This window comes from Thunnus thynnus, chromosome 8, assembly GCF_963924715.1.
Source record: "Thunnus thynnus chromosome 8, fThuThy2.1, whole genome shotgun sequence".
Classification (NCBI taxonomy): Eukaryota; Metazoa; Chordata; class Actinopteri; order Scombriformes; family Scombridae; genus Thunnus; species Thunnus thynnus.
The window spans coordinates 24982421-25009530 of record NC_089524.1 but is presented as its reverse complement, the minus strand read 5'-3'; the positions used below and the strand labels follow the sequence as shown (position 1 = coordinate 25009530).

Here is a 27110-nt window from a genome sequence, read left to right as displayed (position 1 = left end):
TTATTACAAGTGTATTATATGAGCAGGCACGATGACCTCTGAAATTAAGGATTACAGTTCTTTTAATAAATTTTGCGAATCATCATGTTATGTGTTTGTGCCAGAGTGTATATAAAGTAGCTGATTAATCAGTTGATAAAACTAAGTCTAAATCCGGGACAACATGGAGTCTGCCATGCTGAGGGTTTTATGGGACATTTTAAAAATTAACATTTCCTTTCAGGTATTTGGCTCACACTTGATCTCCATACTTACACACCTCACTACTGTACTGTATAACATCACTTTTTTTTCTTTTTTCTTTTTTCTTTTTTTTTTTTTTTTTTAACTTTTATTGGGGTGTTTCACTGTAGTGTGATGTCTTCAGTGACCCACAGGGAGGCGCTGTTGCTCTGTAGCTGATTCTTGACTCGTGAAAATGCAGCTCAAGACGATGAACACTATATGCAATACTTCTCTAGAAGCCTGTAGTTACATTGAACATAAGAGGTACATCCCACATAAAGAATATTATTTATTCATTGATTTAATTTAAGTTAATTTAATGAATCGTATTATCCTTGACGCTTTGGCAATATTGTTCATCTGACATTCATGCCAATAAAGCTTACTGAATTGAATTGAATTGAATATGGCTGAATCATTGCACAACAGCTGAGTGAAAATGTTCTGTCTTGTCACACCATTTCACCCAATATGCCTCCAGGATCACAAGATATCTTCATTTATCTTTAGTACTGTTGTTTTCAATTCAGTGATATTAATGGGGTAATATTTAGTTGCCTTTGATCATTGTGTCTATAGCATATAATCTGTTTAGTACTTGTTAACATTGTCATCATCTTGTCCTCAAAATCATAACATACGCATGCTATGATATGCACAAAACACAAACATGCACTCTCCATATATTCACCATGTCTAAAAAAAATAAAATGATTTATTTGAAATACAAAGGTCAGTATGTAGTCAGCTGCAATCGCTGAGAATTAGAATAAAAATGTGGCATTAACATATAGGACAATACTATATGATCCCATCCTATACTACTCACGTGTATTTTTTCATAATGCATTATATTTTTCAAGATATGCTAAGATACTGTATGTCCTTTCCGTAAGGAGGATGTATAGTGTGGGTTACACATAATAATAGCTTTTTTTTTTTCTTTTTTACCATTTTTGCACGCTTTGAATAATCCAATACTTTTGGGTATATGAGACACATTTGTGGGGATAATGTGCAATACTTTACTACAGTTTTTTAAAAGGTTCATATTCGGTAGTTTTTAATACATACATATATATATATTGTAGCCTACATATATATATTTGTGTAACCCTAACCCATCCTTATGTTATGATGATACAACAATTCTTGGTAAAGGTAATGAAACTTAAGACTATATAACAACAACAACAACAACAACAACAACAACAATAATAATAAGACATTTAATTTGTACGAATGAAAAGTACAGTACAAATTATGATGATGATGATGATGGTTATTATTATTATCATTATTATAGTCTTAAGTTTTATTACCCCTAGAATTGTTGCATCATCATAGTGAGGATGATGACTTTTCATTGGGCAGAGGGGAGAAATGCCGCATTTAAATGTTCACATACGACATGAAGGAAAAACGGGTTGTTGCTTTCAAATTTCAGTTACAAAACAGACTGAAACGTAACAGCAATTGTTTCATCTGAACAAGATAACGACCAACAAGATATAAACTGAACCGACAACTAAGAGGAATACATAACTAATTGATAATATATAACAGTAAAGAACAAGATTTTCTTACTAATTATTCCGTTTTCGTGTGTTCTCCACCTTTAATATTTTGATAAATCGCTGTTCGTATTATTGGGTGGTCCCTGACCAGTTACGCTGTGATTACGATATTTCCCACAGCGCCTGAACGTAGCAAGAAGAGGCAGAACAGCGGCAGCGCGCTGCCAGCATCGTCTCATACCGTCGCAGGACAGAAAGGTGTGAAAATATCGGTCCTCCCGACAGTCTAGAATATATACACGTAGACGGCTTTGTTTTGATCATGCTGTCACACTCTGAAAATGCTACTATAGCTATCTCGCTTGGTTAAATTTGACACTTAGATAGCGTCAATTTACGCGCATCGCTACGTTAGCTAGTTGACATTAGCATAGCCGTTGCTATAGTATTTTTCTATAGTGTAGGTTAGCATCAGCTAGCCTGCTGTCAAGTGAGGCGAGCTAACGTTAGCTTGCCGGTTAGCTTCTCGTGTTATCATTAAACCCAAATTTGTGATGCCGTCTAGCTAACTTATACACTTCGATTCCGATTGTGGAAATAATATGGAAACGGCACTTTTTTAGAAAGCGACGTTTAACATTGGCTGACTGTTGCTCCTCTTTGATCATTTGACAGCTCCGTGTCAGCGGAGTTATGGAGACGCCGGGGAGGATAGCAGCCACACCGGACGCCCTGGACTTCACGGTGGAAAACGTAGAGAAGGTGAGTTTGGACCAGTCAGTCCTCGGTCAGCAGCCTGTCATGTTATACAGTACTGGGGTTTGTGGACTAAAGATGTGATCATGCTTCAGATGAGACAGACGGCTTGAGAAGGAAAGAAGGATAGTTTTATTTGTCTTGTAGCCTCATAATATAACAATTTCTGCTCTATAGACTTGGTCTGGAGAAATAATGTGTCTGCACTTGCTTACAGGGAGTCAGCTCATCGGTCCCTATAGGATCTGTCTTCAAATTAGTCTTTAGTTGATGTTCAAGGAAACAATGATCAAATCAGAGCAAAATAACAGATCTGCTCACTTCTGTTGTGCAGGTTATAGTCCACCAATTATCTGATATCGCCGTCATTGTAAAATGCTTGTCTGGGTCTTGTTTTCTCTGTTGGATTGTGTGTGTGTGTGTGTGTGTGTGTGTGTGTGTGTGTGTGTGTGTGCGTGTGCGCGCGCGCGCGCGCGCTTGGCAATGTTGACTGTGGCTGCCTGGTCGCTGTGATGAATCTCCCTGCTGGGTGGCCACTGACTCCGATATGAGGGGATGGGTGGGGAGACAATGGGGAGGATGGCACGACAGAGAGAGAGAGAGAGGTGCTCCTGTGGAAGAGCAGAGTTGATGTGATGAGATGGATTGGGGGATGAGGAGAGGGAGGGAGGGGTGGGACAGGGTCGATGTCTGTGACAGTGCCAGTAAAGAAGGGGGGGGGGTGAGATGGGGAGGTTGGCGATGCGACAGATATGATTAGAGGCAGGTTTGAAGGAGAGAAAAGCACATTCCTGTGGGGGAAATGGTTTGCCCTAATACTGTGGTTTCTGGTGTAATAAAGTTGGAAGAAGAATGATAAACAGTGAGCAAGGTCTTGTCTCCCTGTGGATAGTCTCTTTTTTACATGTGTTCATGTTTCATCTCTACAGGTGAAGAAAGTGGTGTGTGTGTGTGAGAGAGAATGTATTCTATTAGAATTTGGTGGTGGGGAAATAGGAAAAAACAGAACATTTGCTCTTATATTGTTCACATTAACTAAAGTTGAAGGAAACACTCGGACATCTTTATGTGTACCTAATGTATAATTAATGTAACTGTGAGGTCATAAATAATTTGTTGTAATGTATTAAAGTAATTTTTAGTGAAAGTAAGTGGTATCCATCTTCATAGATTTGCATGGAAATTAGTAAGTAATTTTGTTGGGTTCTCCAGTATTTTTCTTAGCTACAATTTAAGTGGAACTGCGTGTGCCAAAATACCTCAAGCGAGCTAAAGTGGTGCCTGATTTTTGACAAGGAAATAATCTGAACCACATGTCAGATATACATTTGGTATTCAGTGATTTGATTTGATTTGTTTCATGGATACAGGAAATGCATGCTGTGGTTAAAGGTCAATGTAGTGATTATTCAATGAACAATAGATGTATTTTTATACCGCTGACTTTCAGTCCTATTTTTAAGACACTGAAAAATAGTTCAAAGCAGCCACTAAAGAAAATGTTGTGATATTTTATCATAATTTCTTTTTTAATTTTTTTTTTTGGTGGGTTTCTACAGTTAAAGGTGCTTTGTCAGATCCTGTGAATGCTTGCGTCAGCATTCAGTCTGCTCTTAGTCTTACAGCACTATTAGTAATTTCATTAGAAGATAAAACGTGACAAACAGCCTCTGAAGTATCATTTCCCATGAAGGCTTTGAGCACTTTTGTAATTACACCACACATGCATTTCAAAACTGATGAGATATTGTTCTACTAAGACTCAGCTAAATTTAGAAAGCATATTTAGACTCTTTGGATGAGATGATTTTTCTTCTTTCCATATTTTTATTCTTTCTAGATAATTTGGCTAGGGTAGCGTATTTGTATTTAATTGGTTGTGGAATCAGCGAGATGCTGTTCATCCACTGGAATGATGGGGAGATTATGGGTTTCTTTAGAATCTCTGCATGTGCACATGAAAGCATCATATTAGTATCTGCGGCCGACTGACCATCAGCTTAATACCTTTAGAAAAAAGAAAAAACTAAGATGTTGCTTTTATCAGTAATTTTATTATCCTCTCTGCCAAACAGTCACAGCAGCAGGTAGCTTTTAATATACACACCACCAGCACACACGTCTTAGTGTTCATCTGAGCACATCAATAGGAGGTCAAATTGCTCTTCCCATGAGTTGATAAAAGCAGCTGCTGTTGCTAAAAGAGTGAAACAGAAAAGATCAGCAGTGCAGAATTGTCACTGTTGTATAGTGCGTGCTTGTTGTATACATGGTGGTGGAGATGATGGTTCCTGGCCCAGAACTTGTGTTTTTGCAATAGAAAGCCCTTTGTTCATTCGTAGGGCTGTGAAACAAAGTACCACATTGTGAGTATCTTTGTGTGTTTAATGAATGGGTATGTATACTGCCTTACATATCCGCTTGACTGTAATTAGCCTCATCTACAATCAATATCCACCAAGCAAGTGGATTTTAGAGGAAATTCAGAGCTCTGCACATGCTGTTAATTTTGCAGTTAGGATTTTGTCACTTTGCATCCCCCCCTAGACAAACAAATACTGTACCACCAGAAAAGTACAGCACACTACAGGGTTAGTCTGGGTCAGCATCTTGCTCATAGCATTTTGACAGCAGTGGCTTCCTGTTACCATAACTATCTGTAATCACCTGCTCACCCCACTACCCACACAGGGTACTGTCCAAAGGAGGCTGTCGACGTCCATTCAGTATTGCTTAGCTCCGAGGCTCTTGGCTTGTGATGCACTTCTGTCTTTTGGAAACTGTGTTTGCGGAATTTAGAAGCGGAGGACACGATTATGCCTGCCAGCTAACGTATTATAGAACATAGCAGGGCAGTAGAATTTGACACTGAGAAATGGTGCCTGGTGTATTGAGTAGTTTGTAGTGGCCAGAAAGGCTGTTTCAGAAGCGCAAGAGGGATCACGATGAGTATTACCATCCACTTACTGACAGAAATACATATGAGCTCAAAGTGGAGCACATGTCATGTTGGTTACATGATACACACATGTTCTAGTGTAAGTTGGGGGAATTTTTTGTTTGTTTTTTCAGTTTTTGTTTTAGCGGGCTTGGCGACGGTATCCTATCGATTCACTGTCTGCAGGTATTCACTCCTTTTGAAATATGCAGTGGTAACTGAAAGTGTATAAATAACCACGGTTTGCAAGTTAAAACAGTTGATGCAAGGGCTTGATTTTCTGTTCATGTGTGCCTGGATGTTATCACTATTGGCAACATGGTATTCTTAATTTCTGTCTTGGCCGTGTGCTGTCAACAACCACCCGCGCACACTCTCGCACAAACTATTCTTCTCTCTTCCCTCATTAATCATCATTCCTCTGCGTGTCTTTGATTCTCATAGTTAGATCGCAGTGACACGATGGGTCAGTGGCGTGATGATGATGCCTTCTGCAGCACGGCAACAACCCGGCCCTCTCCTGTCACTGTGATGACTTTGAGGGTGACACTCTAGTGGACAGATGGCTCGAAAACACAGAGAACCTTTGGCAGAGAGATGCCATCACCTGCTGTGTGTGAACACAGTGTGCAAAGACGTGTCCAAAGTGTGTGTGTGTGTGTGTGTGTGTGTGCGCACTTATTAAGCATGTGGGGAAATTTCTGTGATGTTTACAGAATATTAGGGACATCCTTGTAGCATTAAGAGGCTGCCCTTTCTCAACCCCAAATACTTTATTTAAATCTCCTGCCTCGTACTTGCTGTTAATTTTAATAAGTGTTCCATAATTGTCTTTTGTATAGCTATTGTACTGTTATATTCTTTGTTACACAGCTCAGGACCTGCATTATAGTTATTCTCCTGGGCTCAGTACAGTACAGTACAAGTAAATACCAGCTACAGTAAATCCGTGGTTATGTGTGGGAGCAGATGGTGAATCTGTCTAACTGATCCATATTTTTTCACTCGCACCCCTCTTCCCTCCCTCCTCCCATTGGAAAAAGAGTGCGGTGGAGGCTAATGACCTTTGACAGTGTCTGCCAAGAGAACGCCATCCTCAGGTGAAGCCAGGTGGTTCAGGCAGGTTGCCACCATCTGTAGATAGAAACAATTATTTGCTTCAGCTGCAAATAAACACCGGACAATCACAGCTGCACATGTGGCGTGATTTCTAGGAGGAGACATCCAGTGGTTCTTTGTGAAAAGATTAAAGCAGCAAAATGCACAGACTGTTTTGTGTCTCGCGCTTTGATAATAGACCCAAGAAGGACAGACATGTTCGGACGCAGACGAGGCGCTGTTTGGGATTGGATGAGGAGAGGTCTGCGATCACACAGCAGACTGCAGTAATGATCCGCTGTTGCTTTGAACTCCGATATCACAGCCTCATTTACAGAAAGGGTGGAGTGCAGTGTCAGCCGACTAACAAAAACCCTTCTTAATGTGTTTGCTTTTTAGAATGAAGGCTGGATAACGATCTATAGAAAGATCATGCCAAATCGTGACACAGTAAAACACTGATATTTCATCAGTTTTGTCATGCAGCTCTGTAGTGTACATACTGTATTAATCTGTTCATTTATAAAGAAAAGAAGAGGCAAAGAAGATGACCTAACAGTTAAGAAAAAAGTTAAAGAAGGACCTGCTGCGCATACTGTACCTGCACTCATAGCTCTCTCTCTCTCACACACATATATGTACAAATGCCGTCTGACTCTGCGAACAAACAGCTCATTAACACCCAGCCAGCCGTGTTCAGAGTCTCGCACAGTAAGTGGAGACAGATAATTGCGTTGCACTATGGCAGACAGGGAGAGAACACCACCTGAGACTCTCTGCTTCCAGTAGGCATTGACTCTATATTGATGTTTTTTTTTTCTCTACAGCTGCTGGTGTCTTTACAGTATTATTCATCCTCCCTTGTCAGACAGTTTAAACTTCCTCTAATGAGGGAATGGGGAGAAATGTGGATTTTAAGAGAAGACTGACACAAAGCCTGAGAGCTGAGGGATGGAATGAAACTGGACGGACAGTTTAGGCTGGAGGGAGGCGAATAGAGAGACAGAAATGAGAGGGAAGAAAGTAAAGAGAATGGCTGGTGGTGGAGGAATTGATGTGAGCAGGCTTCAGGGGTAAAGACAAGGATCAGAAGCTCACTGAATATATGTTTTTTTTTTTTCCTGTGTTGCTTGTCAGACACTTAGTGCCTGACTGCCAGTGGTTTTAGTTCAGTGAGCATGTGTTTGAGACAGAGAGAGAAAAAAATAGGGTTTTTTTTTTTTTTTGCAGAGTTGTGCCTGGACGTCTCTTCTGGCACTACCAGGATTAGAGGTGTCTGTTTAATTAATGCTCCCGTTTTCCCTTCCTTTTATTTCCCTCTCCCACACTTATCCTTTATCTCTTCTCTCTCTGGCTTGCTCCCTCGTGTTCTCCTTGCACTCAAGTACTCAAATTACTCAGAGCTGTACTTCAGAAAGTGCTGTTTTCAGGTCATTGCTTTCTCTATTGTTCGGGTTTTCGAGGTAAACTGTTCCGTGTGTGTGTGTGTGTGTGTGTGTTGCCTGTTTGTGAGCAAGAAAAGTTGGTCTTTTCTCAAGGTAACCAGCTCTTTCCACCAAACAAGGGCTTAAAGGACTGCATTTGTCTTCTCTCAGCTGGTCTGTTATATCTGACACCCACTATTGTGAATGTGTGGCGTGTAGTTGCAAACGTTTCTCACATGGACTTTGTTAAGTACAAAACTGTTCAACCCCCTCATGGTTCAAACATCCAAAGATTGTATGGATTATTTTCACTTTTTTTCTTCTTTATTTCCAGGCCCTCCACCAGTTGTACTACGATCCCAATATAGAAAACAAGAATCTGGCCCAGAAATGGCTAATGCAGGCCCAGGTCTCCCCTCAGGCCTGGCAGTTTTGCTGGGCCCTGCTGAGCCCAGACAAGGTACAGTGTGCACACAAGCACTCACATGGACACACACACACACACCAAAAAAACATTTAACATCATTTACATTCATCTTATCATCTTTCATAGGTGCCAGAGATCCAGTATTTCGGCGCAAGTGCACTTCATACCAAGATCTCTCGCTACTGGTCAGACATCCCCACAGACCAGTACGAGTCTCTGAAGAGCCAGCTGTTCTCCCAGATTGCCTGCTTCTCCTCCGGCTCCAAGATGGTGCTTACCCGGCTGTGTGTGGCCCTGGCCTCACTGGCTCTCAACACCATGCCTGAGGCCTGGCCTGGCGCCGTGGCAGAGATGGTGCGGGTGTTCCAGGAAGAGGGGGGAGGGGTAGATGGGAGGGCACGCTGCCTGGCATTGCTGGAACTACTTACCGTCCTGCCTGAGGAGTTCCAGACCAGCCGCCTGCCGCAATACCGAAAGGGACAGGTATGTCTGCAGGTATCACTTTGTCCCACTTCTGCAGGTGATGAAGTGTTTATACGCTTTAAACTGAGCATCATATAAATCATGGTATAAAAAAAGCATCATATTGGTACCTGTGCCAAAAAAACAGATATTCTTGATACTCATTAAGCAGAGGGACATGCTGCAGATGAGTGATACACCAGAAATCTAACCCTAGTTCTTCTCCTCTCTCTAGGTTCGGGGAGCCCTGGGCCGGGAGTGGGGCTCAGTGTGTCCCTTACTGCAGCAACTGCTGCGAAGGACGGACAGCCCCGGGGCGGTGAAAGCTCGCGTGCTGCGCTGCCTGTCATCCTGGGTGCTGCTGGATGTGCCCCTCAGCGAGAGCGAAGGCCTGGTGCACGACTGCTTCAGCGCCCTGCCTGACCCAGAGCTCTTCGACACAGCGGTGGAGGCAATCGTCAACGCCATCTCACAGCCTGATTCCCAAAGGTGTGTGTTTGTGTGTGTGTGCATATGTTTTGCCAGCTTGTACACACCGGCACACCGAACCAAAAGGATGCTGAGGAAAGAAATAATGATACTATGGCATGAAAGCTTGCCATGGTAATGAGTGGAGAAATTACACTGGAGCAAAAATGGAAGGTAGAGGGAGAAGAGAGGGAAGAAAAAAAAGAAAGCGATGCATTAGCCAAGGGAAGGGAACAGACAGGGTGGGCACTGGAAGGGCATCAGGGAGGGACTGATACAGGGCAAGTTGACAGCCAGGGGGAGGAGAGCAGCATTTCTCGGTTGGCTGGTGTTGCTATGGTTACAGAGCTGGGGAGAGATGTCATCATGCCCTGGTTGATTCAGACATGGCAGGCACCCATTACCCCTCCCCTAGAGAGAGAGAGAGAGAGCAAGCGAGAGAGAGAGAGAGAGATAGAGGGCGGGGGTGATGGGACGATGCAAAGAGAAGAAAGGGTGCTAAGAGAAAGAGGAGGATAGGGGAAGGTGTGAAAGTGTTCTAGAATAAAAGACTTCATCCTCCATACCTCTGCACCGCTTCACAGACAGGGGAGGGGGGTAGGATCTGTGAAGTTGCTGCTGACAAGTCGGTTTAAACGCACCGATGTTGTGCCGAGCAGATGGTGGGAAGACGATTAATGGCAGTAGAGTTACAGGTAGAACATCCTCGGTCTCAGCAAGTGTTGCCGGGCTCCCAAAGGACAGAGTACGTTTGTGAGAATTAGGATGGGATTTTGTTTTTTGGGATAATTTTCACTAAGATTGTCTCTTTTTTTGTGTTATTCTGTACTGATCACAGCCCCATGTTGTGTGTGTGTGTTTGTCAGGTCCGCCCAAAAGTCTTGACAGTCTCATTAGTTGTGTCTCTTGAGACACATGTAGCCTCAGTTTTTGTCAGCACACTGTGTGATTTATGGGGTTACATTTAGCAGCTGTATTGTGTTTGTTGTGTCTGTGTTTATGTGGGAGAAGGAAAAGAGAAGAATCTGTTGGAAGACCTGGTTTATGGTTTTTTTTACCCACCCTCTCTAGAGTCCTAGCCCACCTTTTTCCCATCTGTAGATTCTACTCTCTTTAATTCTTTTTTATTTTTTTTCTTGTTTATTCTATCTATTTTATCCTTTCTCCCACTCTGCCTATGTTTCTTTGTGCTTTTCCTTTTCCCCGTTCTCTTCTCTCACCATCACTACTAAGCCCTCCTCCGTCTCTTGTTCTCTCCCTCTGTTTAAACACATTACAGTCAACTCATTTGGGGGGATGCTATTGGTCCAGCTGCATCCTGTTGCCAGGCAACCCATTTCCCCTGTCTCAGAGTGTTTCAGTAATTGCAGAGGGGATCAGAGGTGGGGAGAGGGATTGGGGGGTGGGGGGTGGGGAGGGGGAGTTGGAGGGAGAGCATAAAGGAGGAGTCAGGAAGGAGGCAGAAAGTGTGTAACGGCGGGGCAGGCAGCGAGAGAGCAGTGGAAGGACAACTATGATTTAGAGAAGAGGAGTGGAGACTGCAGCAGACAGTCTCAGAGGAATCTCCTGAATGTCATCTCATCATCTTATGAGGGGAAATGAGAGACACACATGAAACCGTTCTGTCCATTTAATTTCATCACATAAACACCAAGTCTTCTTTTCTCTTTTTCCAAGAGTCCATGACCTGCATCTGCAAAGCGCCTTGTTAAAAATGAATGATCCTCTGAGTGTATGAGTGCACACTGCCACTCATATGTACACACACACACACACACACACAAACACACACACACACACACACACACACACACACAGTCACTCACTCAGAGTTAAGTGCAGTCTGTCCATGCGCTGCTCTTACAGAGCTACTCAGAAATCCGAACACAGAGGATGTAGGCCAATACACACACACACACACACACACACACACACACACACACACACAGGTAGCGCCTTATTAGATGGAGGCCAGATTCATACACAACACATCACAGAAGGGTGGAGCTCTCTCCAGAGAAGGCTGAATCAGCGTGGGCTGCTGAGTGGGGGACTTGGCTTCATAATGTAGGACCAGAGGGCCTGAGGGAAATTAGAATAATAAATGCTTCCTAGGATTTAACCTGCAGAGCAGAGAATGCACATCAGCATCATTTTTTGTTTTGATAATGTCGCTCTATAAGGGATTACATAAGTGCTGAAACAATAAGTTGATTATTATTTCAACAGACAGAAAATTAATTGACTACAGTTTTGATAATAATGATCGTTTGAATAATTTAGAAAGCAAAAAAAATGCCAAATATTCTGTGGTTCCAGCTTCTCAGATGTGAGGCTGCTTCTCTCATTCATTGTGAATTGAATAGCTTTGGGGTTTGGACTGTTGGTTGACCAACATGTGGTTTCTGGGAACCTGAGATGGACCTTTTTTCATATTTTTCATAATTTTTTGACATTTTATAGATCAAAATTTTTTAGTTTGTTTGCAAAAATAATTGACAGATAAATCAATAATTAAAATATTTGTTAGTAGCTGCCCTAGTTTTTTAGGTTTTTATGGGTTTTTTTGTTTTGTTTTTTGTTTTTTTCCTAAATGTCGGTAAAGTCACACAACCTTGCCGTGTCATTGATGAATATTCATCGACCTGAAGCCATGTCCTTACTGACATTCTCCTGAAAGATGAAGCACCGCCTGCATACCACAAAACCCCCCCAGGGACTGACACACACGTATTATGGTTTACATTTATAGCATTCACACATGCACATAATCTCCTCAGTGACATTCAGATACACACACGCACGCACGCCCTTCATCTCCAAATGTCACCTCTTCTCTTGCCGTCATTAAGTATGACAGGAGGATGTTGTCTGATGTTGTCACATGAGCAGATCTGAGCCTGAGTAAAGGAGTGTGCGTGTAAGCATGTGCACCAATGTGTCTATGTAAGTTTGTGTGTGTGTTTGTGTGTGTGTGTCAGCAGCACATGTGTGTGTTTTAGCTGGAGCGAGGGAATTATAGATGGCTGAGACAGCAGGGAGAAGACAGAATAATAACTGACAGCGGCGCAGCTCGGAGCAGGAGCCTTGAATAGATTTTCTGGTTGCTGGTAGATGTGTGGGTTTTTTAGGGGGTGGGTGTGTTGGATCAGAGGTTGGACTGACTTAGACTGAGATTTGTTTTGAAATAAACACTTGTCTTGAGAGGGAGCGATAAATACATCAACCTAGCTGTGAGCGATGTGAGTCAGTTTTACAGGCTACTGTACCTCGCTGTACATGCTACAGAAGGTTCTTCTCCCTCATACGGCGCTGTGTCTGGTTTTAACTCATCTTCTTCAAATGAACTGGACTCCTAACTGTCTGTTCTGGTGTTTCTTTGTCTGTTTGTGTGTCCATGGGGTATAGATATGTGAACACTTTGCTGAAACTGGTTCCTCAAGTGCTGGCCCTCCAGGAGCAGCTCAGAGAGGCTGTTCAGAATGGAGACATGGAGACCTGCCACGGTATCTGCCGCATCGCCGTCACACTGGGAGAGAACCACTCCAGGTGTGTGTGTGTGTTTGTTACCTGTAGACCTCTATCAACATAAAAATCTTACAGTACATATATCTTGACTATAATTATGGCCATAGGTGATTCAATAAATATTTAGCCTTGGATTGGAATTGAAACATTCTGTAATTCAGAGGTTTTGAAATCACTTTTTATTTAAGTTGCAATAACAAAATACAAATCTGGGACAGTTTTTAAACTAATCTTTGAGTGACGCAGAGAGAGAAAAGTACAAGTTTACCTGTGTATCAACTTCACTGGACAGCTGACAAATCACATGTTTCTCTGCCCCACACCCACCCACCCCACCCTCTCTCTCTCTCTCTCTCTCTCTCTCTATCTCTCTCTCTCTCCAGGACTCTGTTGGAGCAAGTGGATCACTGGCAGAGCTTCCTGGCTTTAGTCAACATGATAATGTTTTGTACAGGCATCCCCGGCCACTACCCAGTCAACGAGACCACCAGCTCCCTTACACTCACCTTCTGGTATACATTACAAGTAAGAGATGTTAGATTCTATGAGTCTATGTACTGTAATGTGATGTGAAAGTGAGAGTTTCACAGATAAACAGTCAGTGAATATTTTCCAATTGAGATGATTTTTTACATTTTCCTCTAGCCTCATCTTTTCTAGGCTTGTTAAACAAACCCAAATAATTAGCTTTGCTCATTGTGGTCTGGAAAGGCTGGATAGTCACTTGCTGGAAACTTGCATATTTCAAAGACTCTGTATGAAACATCAACATGAAATGTGCTGATTGTTTGCATTCTCACTGGTTTTTATCACAGTTCTCAAATAATAAAACATTACAGCTTGTCATTTGCTTTCTGTCTTCTACATTATTGCCCATAATCAATTTCTTGGTTTGTGAGTTACTTATTATAATACTTGTAGTGTTTTCTCAGTGTGATAAATGAAATTGACTGTTTATGCCCTTTGTGTGTAAATACCGTGCAAGCCAGAACGGTTGCCTTTAGTCTATAAGGTGCATAAAAAATTTATGTTTCAGACCTAACACTGTTTTTTCTCCTTCTTGCTTGATCATCAGGATGAAATCATGTCGTTTGAGTCTGACAAGCAGACAGTCTACCTGCAGGTCTACAGGCCCGTGTATTTCCAGCTGGTGGATGTTCTGCTGCACAAAGCCCAGTTCCCTTCCGACCAGGAGTACGCATCCTGGTCTTCAGATGAGAAAGAACAGTTTCGAATCTACAGGTAAGTGTGTGTGTGTGTGTGTGTGTGTGTGTGTGTGTGTGTATGTTTGTATGCCTTAAACCTGTTTCTGTTTATTGTACATGCCTATTTCTGCAAGGGTTGGGCGATGTCTGCTAAATTGGCATATGACAATGTCTGCGGTTGGGGGAGGGATTGTCGTCTGTCCATCTTCACTTCGTGGGAATGGACAGGCGACGTGGAGACAGTGAATCAGATTAAGTGAAGATAATGTTTTACTCGAGTTGACGACAACTACACTCGTTATGTCACTGTAAGTGCAATAAAAGCTTTGCGATTAAAAAGCTAATAAATCCGTGTAAAAGATGGACAGATGACAGGCGCGGCGGCTTTTAAATCACGATGTTATGATGATAGACAGCTCAGTGGTCAATGACTGTCGGCCATGGGCGATGGACAATGGCATTGTCCATCTGCCCAACCCTAATTTCTGCTACGCACAATGTTTCAGTGACCGTCTAAGTGTTTTCAGAAATGACTCGCTGACAGGATGATTGGCCAGCAAATGAGTGTGTTTTTCTCAAATAGACTCTCACTGGACTGCCAGCCGAAAAAGGCAAAACCTGTCTGGCACATAGATTAACAGATGAGGTTCCAGGATTGCGTGCCCCTAAAATGTCTGTCTGTGCATGTCTGTCCTTCAGGGTGGATATATCTGACACACTCATGTATGTGTATGAGATGCTGGGAGCAGAGCTGCTGAGTAACCTGTATGATAAACTAGGAAGACTGTTGACTAATGCGGAGCAGCCCACGTCATGGCAGGTGGGTGAGACATGCACACAGATGAGCAAAGAAAAAATGGGAACTGTTTTCTGTTTTTTGGTTGTTTTTTTTGAGTGTTGCACAAAGACCAGAACTGAAAATGTGTCATACCAGATTTCATAAACCAGTATTTTGTTTTCTGTTTTTCATTATTATCATTATACTTCAAATTTCAAATCAAAATAAACCTAATCATAATCCTTTTAAACCTTATAAAAAATTTGAAGCATTTTTATATTGATTTTCCTTATTTTAACATCCTATAGTAATTTTAAAATAATTTTAAAAACTTTGTAATTGCTGCAACACCTTTTTATTGTCAACTCATGCTTACAAGTACACTGACTGCGTCCTCCTCCTCCTCCAGCACACAGAAGCTTTGCTGTACGGCTTCCAGTCCATAGCAGAGACGATAGATGTGAATTACTCTGACGTCATCCCTGGCCTAATAGGACTCATCCCACGCATCAGCATCAACAACGTCCAGCTGGCAGACACAGTGATGTTCACTATAGGTGAGACAAATGCAGTTATCAGTGCAGTGCAGTAGAAGTTAAGGATAACATGATGCGGAAAAAAAGAAGATGTCTCGGTCCAGAAACCCACAAAAAATGTTTCTCATTCAGTGTCTGAACTGTTATTCTCCTACCAGGCGCTCTGGCTGAATGGTTGGCAGACCACCCAGTGATGCTCAGCAGTGTCCTGCCCTTGGTGCTGCAGGCTTTAGGGAACCCAGACCTTTCTGTTTCCTCTGTCTCTACACTCAAGAAGATCTGTAGGGAGTGCAAATACGACCTGCCACCCTACGCAACCAACATAGTAGCTGTCTCTCAGGTATGTGCACACATAACTGCACAACTTCTTTTTTTTTCCTCCCAGTTAAGAGCCAATCATAACAGTCTTTTTTTGTTACTTTTAACAGCTGAATGTTATACATTCCAGAAATAACATTTACTCTTTGAAATCACTTCAGTTGTATTATTTTGGTGTTACTCTTCATTGCTAAATTGGGTAGGTTTTGTTGTGCTGTCAAAATAGAAGAATCACTCTGACTCTTCTCTTTTTTTCTCTCTCTCTCAAGGAGGTGCTTATAAAGCAGATCCACAAGGTCAGTTTGTGTCCTCTCCCATTTTTCTCTCTTTCTGTGTCTTGACTCAGTTCAGAAGTGACATTTAAATAAGGAATACTGTGGAAAGAATTACGTAACATGTTTCGCAGCCTGTAGTCTAAGGATGACGTGTTACTGTATGTGTTTAAAAAATCTGTTATATCTGTAATAGAACTACTTACTGCGTACTTGAACTGCAACTAAACCTGCATCGTCTCTTCTCGCAGACGAGTCAGTGTATGTGGCTGATGCAGGCTCTGGGCTTCCTGCTCTCAGCTCTCCCTGTGGAAGACATCTTGAGAAACCTTCACTCTCTTATCACCCCCTACATTCAGCAACTCGAGAAACTAGCTGATGAGACGGTGCGTACACAGACCAACATGTAACAGTACACACACACACACGCACGTACACAGGGCAGGCACAGTTGGACTCTGGCCATTAGGAACAGACCTCGTGTCTGTGTGGTGTCACTGCAGTGGAACATTTCTCCACAGGACCAGATTGGATTTGACCCTGCACCGTGGGCTAGTGACTCATATGGAAGTAGCTAAGACACCACTTTCTCATGCAAACACTAATCACAGCAAGAGAAGAAGAAAAAAAACTGAGTTCAGCAAATTAAAAAGTGCCGACACAAACACTTACTCACTGGTCATGCTTTCACACGTGTGTGCGCACAGTCATGCAGAAGACAATTCTGTACCTAGTTTAAATGTCAGGTCTAACAGAGAATGTATTTTCAGACCCGATAGTACAAATGGTACAAATATGGAGCTGACGTTAATCTAAAACTACACACTTTGCTTTTTAGAATTTCTCCCGATTCCTTGTTCCACCATCAGAAAAGACCTCGGGTGGGGTGAGCAGGGACGTCAGCTCAGATGAAGCGTTTCATTTCTCTGTGTGTCTGTCCCCGTCTCACCTTCCACACAACACACACACACACAGAGTCACGCACTATCTCATCCTTTCCCTCTGACTTCCTCCCTCTCTTATTGTTTTCTGTCTACCTTCTGATGTATCGGCATTACATCAGACTAGGAAATCAGGTGCTGTGTCTGGAGCCAAATAGTGGCACCTAGTGGGCAGACTTTCAGGTCTACATTACATCAGGGGTGAATGACCGTGATGTCTCATGGGGCTGACTGCAAAAACTGATGGAGCCACTCTTGATTGTGTGGAGCGGGATGTGCACACATATTGTTGTAGGATGAAGTGTTGTGCAGTAAAAGCATCAACATTGTGAGGGAGGTTGATGTTGACAGAGAGATGAGAGATGTGGCTGTTAAAGGGTGTGGCAGGCATCCTCGTCCTCTTCGTAGTCTTTTGGCTCTGTCACATCACCATGGAGACAGTGCTAGTGAAACCCTAATTAGTGATTTATCTGGGGAAGGTGTGTGTGTGTGTGTCTCACTGAGAGAGAGCCTTTACTTTCCATCTGTCGCATCACTGACACACCTGCTCCTCCTGTGATTGACTTGTGTTTTTTCTTAACTAGGACTGAAATTAAAATAATTAAAATGATCTGTATCTACCAATTATTTTTGATTGACAGTTAAGTTATTAAGTAATATATTTACTCATAGAATGATGACAAATGATGACAAATGCCTCAAAGTATGTCTGAAATTGCTTATGTATTCTAACCAGCAGACAGCAACAGTCTACAGCTAAGCTAGCAGCTCTGTGAATGTGTCAGGACAGCGGTGCTAATGTCTGCATGCTAACATGCAAACATGATGATGCTAACATGCTGATATGAAGCAGGTATAATGTTAACTATGTTTTAGCATGCTAACTTTTGCTAATTAGGACAAAACACAAAGCCGAGGGGATTTTCATTAATTTTGCAAGTATTTAGTGGTAAACCAAAGTATTTAACAAGTTTTTTGGAACTTCTGGATTTTTGAACTCCTGCTTTTACTGTTCAGGGGTAAAATATTGGTAGCATGTCTAGCTTTACGTTGCTAAATGAACCTGATGGGCAGGGGGTTGTATATTAGCAAAATTTTAATATAATAATATTTATATATAATAATATTTAAGCAGCTTTTCTTATCTTCTTTTTTTCTCTTTCTTTTTTTTATTCCTCTAGCCTAATCCCTCCAACAAGTTAGCAATCATCCACATCTTGGGGCTGCTGTCCAACCTGTTCACTACGCTGGACATCAGCAAGCAGGATGATGAGTCAGCGGACGGCTCAGCACCACCTGTCAAAACAGCACCACCTCCACCTGGACCAAACCCAGTCAGTCAGCACACATCATCATCACTGACGTTAATATGGTTGGGTGACTGGACTAATACAGAATGATCAGTGAAAGTCTGAATCTATGGATGACACTGTACATATTGGCCAATACAAACATGCAGTAGGCTTTTTAATCCAGTACATTGCAGATTAGTAGATGTAAAAGGCACATAGCGCTTGCAGCCATATGAGTTCCACTCCCACCACTGAATACATATAGCTGGTTGAAGGGGTGAGGGTGGCCAACAGGAAAATTTTGCCCCGTCACTCAACCATAGTAATTCTGCTGATAGGCATGCACTCATGTGTAAATGCTAACTTCTAATGCTACTGCTTGTTTATGACTTTCTATTCATTCTATACTTTAATGCTCTTTGTTTGTGTGTTTCAGGTTGTTGTGGTTTTGCAACAAGTGTTTGCTCTTATACAGACAGTACTCAGCAAGTGGCTCAACGACTCGCAGGTTGTAGAGGTGAGTCGTCAGCATGTGCGGCCACATACTGTCAGACCTCTGCGTTTCTCAGATATTGGTCCACTTAATCAGATGTGACATTTCAGTGAAACTGATTTCATGTTGTTCCTCAGGCGGTGTGCGCCATCTTTGAGAAGTCTGTGAAGACTCTGCTCCATGACTTTGCTCCCATGGTGTCTCAGCTAAGTGAGATGCTCGGGCAGATGTACAGTACAATTCCTCAGGCCTCGGCCCTTGACCTCACACGACAGGTACACACTCATACATGTGAACGCACACACAAACACACACATTAGTATCCTTCCTTTAATACTTTATGGTTACATGCTAAGAGATAAAAGGGCTGTGTATGAGCTAATAAGGCATGCACCAGTGAGTCCAAGGTTAATGAGGATACAGTGTAAGTTTGTAAAACTTCATCCACAGTTAGTCTGTATTCATGACTACACTCTCGAGCATGATAAAGACTAAAACCCATTTAAAAGATAATCAGTCTTTACAACTTCAATTTAAATTTACTTTCAAAGTCAAAAATAACTAAACAATAAATAGCAATTTATGGGGGTTATAAGCACTCACTGATAATTTAGTGATAATCACATCAAGTGCATTTACATGAACCCTAGTAGTCTGATTATTTTTATCCTTCTGCAACAACTTGGTTTTTGTTTTTTTAATTCTGCTGGAGAAACTGGATTTCTCGTCTGATTTCTGATGTGTAGATTTACATGAAAAGTATTGCTGTGGCAGAAGTGTGTAGGGATTAAAGAGCATTACTCATATTGTTGGGTCTTTGTATCTAGATTAATTCATTATTTGTAAAATTTGACATTTGCACAGTAATAAAAACTGTGCTGTCACTACAGAGCTTGTTTTCTCACTGCTCCATCAGTGCACATATTCTGACTAAAAGAGAAAAACAACTCAGAGTCATATATCACTGATACACTCAAAACATTCCAGCCTTGGTTCAAAATAATGTTGGGTAGGGGAGAAACCCGATTACTAACCAGCTGTATGTAAATACAGGTTTTACAGTAATCGGGTTACTGCAGAGCATTTAAAGACAATCTGTGGTTTCTCTCCCAATAACCTGGTTTCTTGTGTGCAAGTAAACACAGCGAGTGTCTGACGTGACGTCTTACTGTTTCAGATGGTGCATATCTTTGCCAGCGAGACAGACCACTTCCCACCCATCAAGGCTCTGTTTGAGCTGGTTACCTCGGTAACATTGTCCATCTTCCAACAAGGTAGGGGGTATAGCAGGGGAGGGATTGTGAATACTGTGAAATGTGTCTGTTCAAGTCAGTGGTACATGTGTCTGATCATATTTGATTTCACAGGGTTCAATACTGTTTCTTGGTGTAGAGAGAGAGGGAGGAAGAGCGAAAGTGAACAAATTTGTAACAATAAAAGAAAGCAAATTGGTTTCATATTTTATGCATGTTATGGTGACATATACACCCATTTCTTACTTGAATTGCTTGGAAATACTGATATGATGCTGCATTCTTAGACAATGAAGCTCAGCACGGGGGCCACAAATAGGAAAATGACAAAAAGTCAGAGGTTGTTGCACTCTGTTGTCACAGTCAACCTTTAAACGTTTGCATTACACATTAATGTAATTGGAACTACAGAGTGGCCTCTCTGTTCGACGTGTTGATCATTTTATCAGTGCAGACTCCTGTTGGCACTGCACTGATCATTGATTAAATCATTTTCAGAGCTTTATGGTTTGCTTTAAACTGATCAACAATGCAATGTTTCCTATATTGATCTGCCAGGTCTTTGCTTATTCTGTTTTTTAATTATTTATTATACTTTTATGACGTTGTAGGTGAATATACTGTTTTAGTGTTTGGGCAGCATGGAAATGCCTTTTCTATTCTAAACTGTTCAAAGATGTTTTCTCATGTGTGTGGCACCTGAGCCAGACTTCTGATTTTCTCCACATAAAACGGTCATCAATGAGATGGAATAATTTCATTACCTACACTTGGCTTTGGGTACTTGTGCCAGCTCTGTCTGCCTCACCCCTTCCCTTTGTGTTGTCCTTTTTTTCCTTCTCCTCCTTTCCCGCTTTGACTGGTTACGTAATGGCTGCCTCTCCTCCTGCCTCTAAACTCTTTTTTTTTCTGAGCAGGTGCCCTTCAGTAGACAGTATCAGTACAGGATACAGTCACAACACAGAGACCACTAGCTTATTCAGTTGGCTGACATATAACATAGCAGGGCGGGCCAGCTCAATGCGGCTGCAGCCACTGCTGTGCTAGGATTAGAGTTGGGCTCTCCATCACAGCCCTCTGAATAAGCCCTGTATTCTCTCGACGGGTTGTGTATGTGTGTGGATGAGGGCTGGAGGGGGGTATTGAGCAGGAAACTTGTTTGGAGTCTGGGAACAGCTAAAGCTGGGCGCTCACTACAGACATTTTCTTCTGTTTCATTACAAGTTTGCTGTTGGAGTCCTTCCAACATCAATCTTGACCCATCGGAGAAAAGCATGTTTGAAAGTCAGGAATCTTGAAGCAGATTCTTCAACTCAGAAGCTTCTACAGGAATTGTGTGTTTAATTGTGCATCATTTGCAACCTGTCATATTTTTAAAAAAGTCTTGTAGTCTGTGTCCAGCATAAGGGAGGTAGTGATATCAAAACCTATCTTGATTTTTTGAGTGTGATTTCATACTGATGGCTATGGGTTCACCTTTGAAGCAAAGGGGATCTTACTGACCAGCTCTGAACGGACCCTTGACAGTAACCTCCTCCCCTGAGGCACTTGTTAAAATCTGAGTTTTGCTTGTTATTTGATCATCATGATGATGTCACTGGTGTTTCAGGGAAGGAGGTAAAAGGGGGTTCATTCAGGTTTGGTGCCCCTTTTCCTCCAAACTGTAACAGTAACAGAGGTGCCTCCTGGGTTCCCACTCCAAACCCACTTTTGTTTTTTTAGGTTTGTTCTTTTTCTCTCGTTACTTCTTTCTTTTTTTTCTCTCCAAACAGACCCATGTCTTTGTCTTCTGCCTGTTTTTTGTTTTTGGTTGGTCTGTTCCTCCAAGACTCTGCCAAAGCTTCATATGCCCCCCCTTCTCCCCTTCGTTCCTTACTCACGTGTGAATTATTTCAATGAAATATTTTTGAGTTCTCTTTTATTTCCACATGACTGTTGAATCTATTCAGTTGCTGTTTGTATATTATTCTTATTCTCTTATGATTTCTTAAGTTTCATCTTTATTATATTTTAGGACCCAGGGATCATCCTGATATTGTTGATTCATTTATGCAACTCCAAGCTCAGGTGTGTTTTTGGTTTCTTATTTCATTCACTTTGGGTTTCTCTCTCTCTCTTTCTCTCTTTTTCTGATTTCTCCCTCTCTGTCCTCTTCTCCCTCCCTACCTCTTTCTGTTCTTTGTTACCGAACCTTACGGCATCACATAGGCGAGGCAGTGGAATGAAACATGAGGGGAATGTTTGAGAAAGACACCCCCGTCTCTCCTCAAACGCTCTTGATTCTAACAGTCACCTCACGAACAGTAAGGTTCTCATTTTACCCGCTGACACCACCGTAAAACGTTTCTGATATGCTCTTAAAAGTATGCAAAACGCTGATAACACAACAGTCCCTATCTTGTATGTTTACCATTATTACCTGTAATACTTACACTGTTTTGATTCAATTAACTGATTAGACTATAGACCGGTAGAGATCCTGAACAGCCTCTAAAATGCTGCTAGTATGATGTATATACGGTGTCACAATTATTATTTTTATCAATATTTATCAATAGTCTGCGCTGTCACAGTCTGGTGAAAACCTTGTTTTTCCAAAATCTTCTCAGTAGCCAAGAAAGACCAAAAACAAAGCAAAAAGTCTTATTTTTAGCTAGATGACAGTGCATTTTTACATTTAATATGTTTTTGAAACATTTGCTAAACCCCAAATAACAAGAAATTCTCATAACTCACAGTAGGCCATGTAATCCTTCAATAAATTAATGCATGACAATCTACTATTTTTTGCGCTTACAGTTCCTTTTTTTCCGTAAAGTCAACATCAGGGCATATTTGCTCCCTGGCAAAACATTCAATGCGCTCAGTTGAGTCGTAGATTAAATATTTTAGTTGATGCGGAGCTCCTTGGAAGACGATGTAACGGCGTCAGTATCAGTGATGTGCTCCCAGGTGACTGGTTAGTCTCTGAGCCCAGTCCTCCTCTGATGTCATTCCAGCCCAGAGCCAATCAAAGCCCAAATGAATTAATATTCAACTAATATTAATCAGCTCAGACAAATTGGCTGATGGCTCTTCTGTTTTATATTTTTGTCTTCTGTCTTCATTCTTCTTCCTTTGTTTTCTATCTTTGGATAGATCTGACCTTCATCTCTCTCCCTCTCTCCCTCTCTCCTCTCCTCCATCCTGAATGAGTTCATTATTATGAGATGAGTTGTATTTCTCTTTATCTGCACATGTTAATTACACACTTCTGTTGCATATTCAATCCAGTCAACCAAAAACAAGGAAAAGTAATGTTTCAAATACAATTGATTTCAAGAGACAAAGCCAAAAACCATCATTGCCTTTAGTTTGACTTAAGTTTCCAATGATTTCAAAGTTTGATTTTTTGCAATTTGTTTGTTATACCTGCTGAGTTCTGCATTGGAGGATCTCTGTATGAGTTTGGATAGTTTTTCTTAAACAGACGGAGACAGCACTATAGCCTGGTAGGCAGATCTGTTCTCAGTCCTGTATTGCTGTCAGATCCGGCTACCAGGCTGAGCGGGTATTGTTGATAGCAGTATTTTGAAGGAGCTTATGCAGTGGAATGTGGTGAAGCAGTACCGATTGGGTCGGGCCGACAGAAACATACTCAGTGTAATGCCTTTATCTGCCTCTTAGGCCCTCAAACGGAAGCCCGATTTGTTCTTGTCTGAGAGTCTTGACGTGAAAGCAGTGTTCCACTGTGGTAAGTTTGCACATCGTTCACACACCCCTACACACTGCACTGGGAGTTTTGCTGCAGTACAGTGCCTACGAAATATATGTGCCTGTCAGTACAAAGTACAAACTGTAAATGTTTGACACCATCCTTCAGTAGTTTATTTATGTTTCTGTCTTTCTCTCCCACTTCTAGGAGTTCTGTCACTCAAATTTCCTGAGGCTCCGACAGTCAAGTCAACATGCTTGTTCTTTGTGAGCACATACATACACACACATGACTTGAAACTTTGCAAGAATATGCATGTTTATAAATGGGTTACTTGGCTTCCGTGTTGCTGATTGTCTGTGTTTCTGCCTTAGACTGAATTGTTACCCCACTGCTCGGATGTGCCTCCATTAGCCAGGGTGGTGCAGGAGGACGGCAAACTGTTGATCCAGGCCGTACTGGAGGTGAGAAGCACCATATTGCATGTCACTCCACAGAAAAAAAACCATCATTTCACTATTGGTGCAGTTTTTTTACCCTCCGTTATTGTAATTAAGGCCTTTTTGTAAAATCTCTCTCCAGGGCATCGGGGGCGGGGCATCTCGGAGCCTGATGGACCAGTTTGCAGAGGTGCTTTTCTGTCTGAACAAGCACTGCTTTTCTCTGCTGGCTGTGTGGTTGAAGGAGGCGCTGCAGCCTCCAGGGTTCCCATCAACACGGGTCACAACTGAACAGAAAGACAACTTCTCCCAGCAGATACTTAGGTAACACCACTGGAAAACATTTGGATATTACTGTGGTTTCATTTTTTCTGCATTGAAGCGCACAATTTCCGTATATTTTTTTGCAGGTTTAATAGCAAATGAATCAACCACATGATTTGTTTCATATGCTTGATCATTGTTTCATGTCCCTCTCATCTCCACTGCTTCCTATCTCATGTAGAGAACGAGTGAACAAGAGGAGGGTGAAGGACATAGTGAAGGAGTTTACACTACTGTGCAGAGGGCTCCATGGTACAGAGTACGCCGCTGAATACTGAAACTCTACCCTTGAACTCTCACCTAACCGTGACCTCTGCCCTCAGTGCAAAACAGATGGACGCCACAACAACACAGTTCTCACAAACCCCATCAGAGAAGATATCATGAAATGATTGTAATGATAACCCGCCCCGCTGCAGGACAAGACATGGAACCATTCCAGCACAGACCTGCCATCGGATTAATGGACAAACATTAAATCCCCAGTGGCTTCAGAGAGGCTATCCTCTCTGCTTCCATTTTTTTTTTTTTTTTTTTCTGTTCTAAGATTGATTGTTTCTCTCTCCCTCCTCTTCTCTCTCCTCTTATTTAAAGGTCTTAAAGGAAAAGCTTTGAGCAGCACTCCCAGCATGCTGCGTTATGCGTCCTTCTATCTCTGTCTTGTTCTGCCTTTCTAGATCTTCCTGTGGCTCCTAGGTTGTTTCCTGGTGATTAGCATCCATATGAAATGGTAGTGGTATCGTACGTAGCTACTTGACATTATTTTTCAGAATAAATCAAATTATATATATGTATATGTATACACATATAGAAATATGGAGGTTGTCAGTCCTGCTGCTGCTAACGGGAAGAGAGAAGGACCAATGTCAGGGGGAGGATTCTGCAGGAAAATGACATTAATTCAATAATCTTTACTCCACCTCATGCCCCCTTTGATCTCTGCATTTGCCAAATTATCATGAAATGTTTTGTGAATTTGTCCTCTTTTTTTTTTTCTTTTTTTTTGTTATATATGCCTTTTTGGGGGGGTATGAGTGGAGAAGGAAAGCCAAACACCACATAACCTGACTAAAAACAGTCTGCTCTCTCGCCCAGCCCTCTTTGTATAGGGCTGTACCTCATGTACATACAGTCCCACCCAGTCATACTGCAGTCTCCTCAGGTTGTAGAGAGTGTTGAATACAGTGGTCCCTAAGGTTGAAGCAGGACTGCCCAGAGCGATGGCTGGAGGGGAAAGGGAATTAAAGTAGCTGGCAGTGAGAAAGTGGCACAGGATGGAAACTGAGAAGGGAACTGAGTATTTGGAGGGATTAATAATCCCGACGTTGGACTGCTTAGTCACTGTAATCGTGCAAAAATATTAATCAAGTTGTGCATATTAACAGTTATTGCTGAACACTTCTGTGTATTTGAGTGCGTGCGCGTGTTCATACCTGTATGTATGAGAGGTTGTGTGTGCACAGATGTATCTTTTTTCCACTTGTTCAGTGCACTTATATTGGACCTACAGTACACATGCATAACTTCCTCCTATCTTTTACACAAAGAGCCCTTTCATTTCTTCATACCACACTCATTCAGACTACTCTTTGCTTAAAGACTGACCAGGCACGTCCAGTACTGCTGCTCACCGGCAATCACACTCATCTATTAAACCTCCTCATCATCTGGAATGACCGGTCAGTGATAATCATTGACCAGACTCATCTACTTATCTGTTATCGATCTCTCACAATGCACACCGACTAGCCTATTGCTCTTAACAAAACGCTTGTGAACAAGCCACCCAAATCCTTTTCATCCATCTGGGTCACTGCCTTGGAGAGGACCAAGAAGGATTAGAGAGCTCAGTAACAAAATGTAAGATCTCTGAGAAAGTTATTGGAACAAGAACAAGCACTTACGTTCTGTGCTCATCCATTATGCTAGAGACATTATTGGTGAAGTGATGTGACGGCTGTAAAATACACTGTCTAGTGAATCAGCAGGACCAGTTGACATCTAATAACACTCAGCGTCGAAATGTATTCTGTGGTCTCTGCTAAAACTTTATCTCAGTCTAATCCTTCTGTCTTATCCGAGGTGCCTGCAGACATGTAGCATGTATGTGTTTTGTGGGGGGTTTTCAGGGGTTTCAGGGGACAAACATATTCAATGCGTGAGATACTGCAGAAAGACATTATTTAGGCCGAGAATCGTCTCTGGAGTGAGCTGTCCGGCCTCTTGAGTCTGATTTGAACTGTGAATGACTGGACGTTTAACACTGATCCTCGATCTGTATTGTGGTCTCGTTCTGAGGGGGTAAAACTAAAATAATGTTTGTCACAGTTTAAAGAAAGAGTAGTAGGCGGATGATGGGAGGGGGGTATGAAATGTACATTGTTTTTTTGTACCTTGGCTTTAATTTATTAAATATATCTAAGACTGCAGATCCTGACTCTTCTTTGTGTGGGAGTGGTTTTGTTCTTTTCTTCCATCAGAGGCTCACAGTCTGCACGTCCAACAGATATTTTTCTCAGATCTCTGAAACAATAACACAACAAACACCCGTGTAGGTCAAAGCTCAGTGAAAACATGTAAGACTAATATTTTCCATTACCTTTTATAGCTTCTATTTCTTTTTTAGGTTTTTATCCATATTCAGTCAGCTTATTGAGAACATTTCTAAAGTCGGTAAAGTAAAGTCAATGTTTAAAGAATGTGAAATTTCTCTGTCAGTAT

At 41.9% G+C, this 27110-nt stretch overlaps 1 protein-coding gene across 1 annotated transcript; it reads left to right on the top strand.

Annotated features, from left to right (window-relative positions):
* Nucleotides 1–1902: 1902 nt before the first annotated feature.
* LOC137188055 (importin-13-like) lies at nt 1903–26818 on the top strand. The gene is made up of 23 exons (XM_067597426.1): nt 1903–2000; nt 2418–2504; nt 8293–8418; nt 8512–8868; nt 9083–9336; nt 12724–12864; nt 13227–13368; nt 13919–14085; nt 14748–14868; nt 15236–15383; nt 15521–15702; nt 15950–15976; nt 16204–16338; nt 18075–18227; nt 18622–18702; nt 18816–18953; nt 19856–19952; nt 21946–21998; nt 23598–23664; nt 23833–23891; nt 24000–24089; nt 24208–24389; nt 24571–26818. Exons 2-23 carry the CDS (start codon nt 2436–2438, stop codon nt 24665–24667), a joined length of 2886 nt encoding a protein of 961 aa, XP_067453527.1. The 5' UTR covers nt 1903–2000; nt 2418–2435; the 3' UTR covers nt 24668–26818.
* The last annotated feature ends 292 nt before the right edge of the window (nt 26819–27110 follow it).

Bases quoted from the DNA above. Each gene is read 5' to 3' on its own strand.
- LOC137188055 (XM_067597426.1), top strand. From the start codon at position 2,436: ATGGAGACGCCGGGGAGGATAGCAGCCACACCGGACGCCCTGGACTTC. The intron at 18,703-18,815 runs GTGAGTCGTCAG...GTTGTTCCTCAG, and splicing joins ACGACTCGCAGGTTGTAGAG to GCGGTGTGCGCCATCTTTGA. The intron at 23,665-23,832 runs GTAAGTTTGCAC...TCCCACTTCTAG, and splicing joins GAAAGCAGTGTTCCACTGTG to GAGTTCTGTCACTCAAATTT.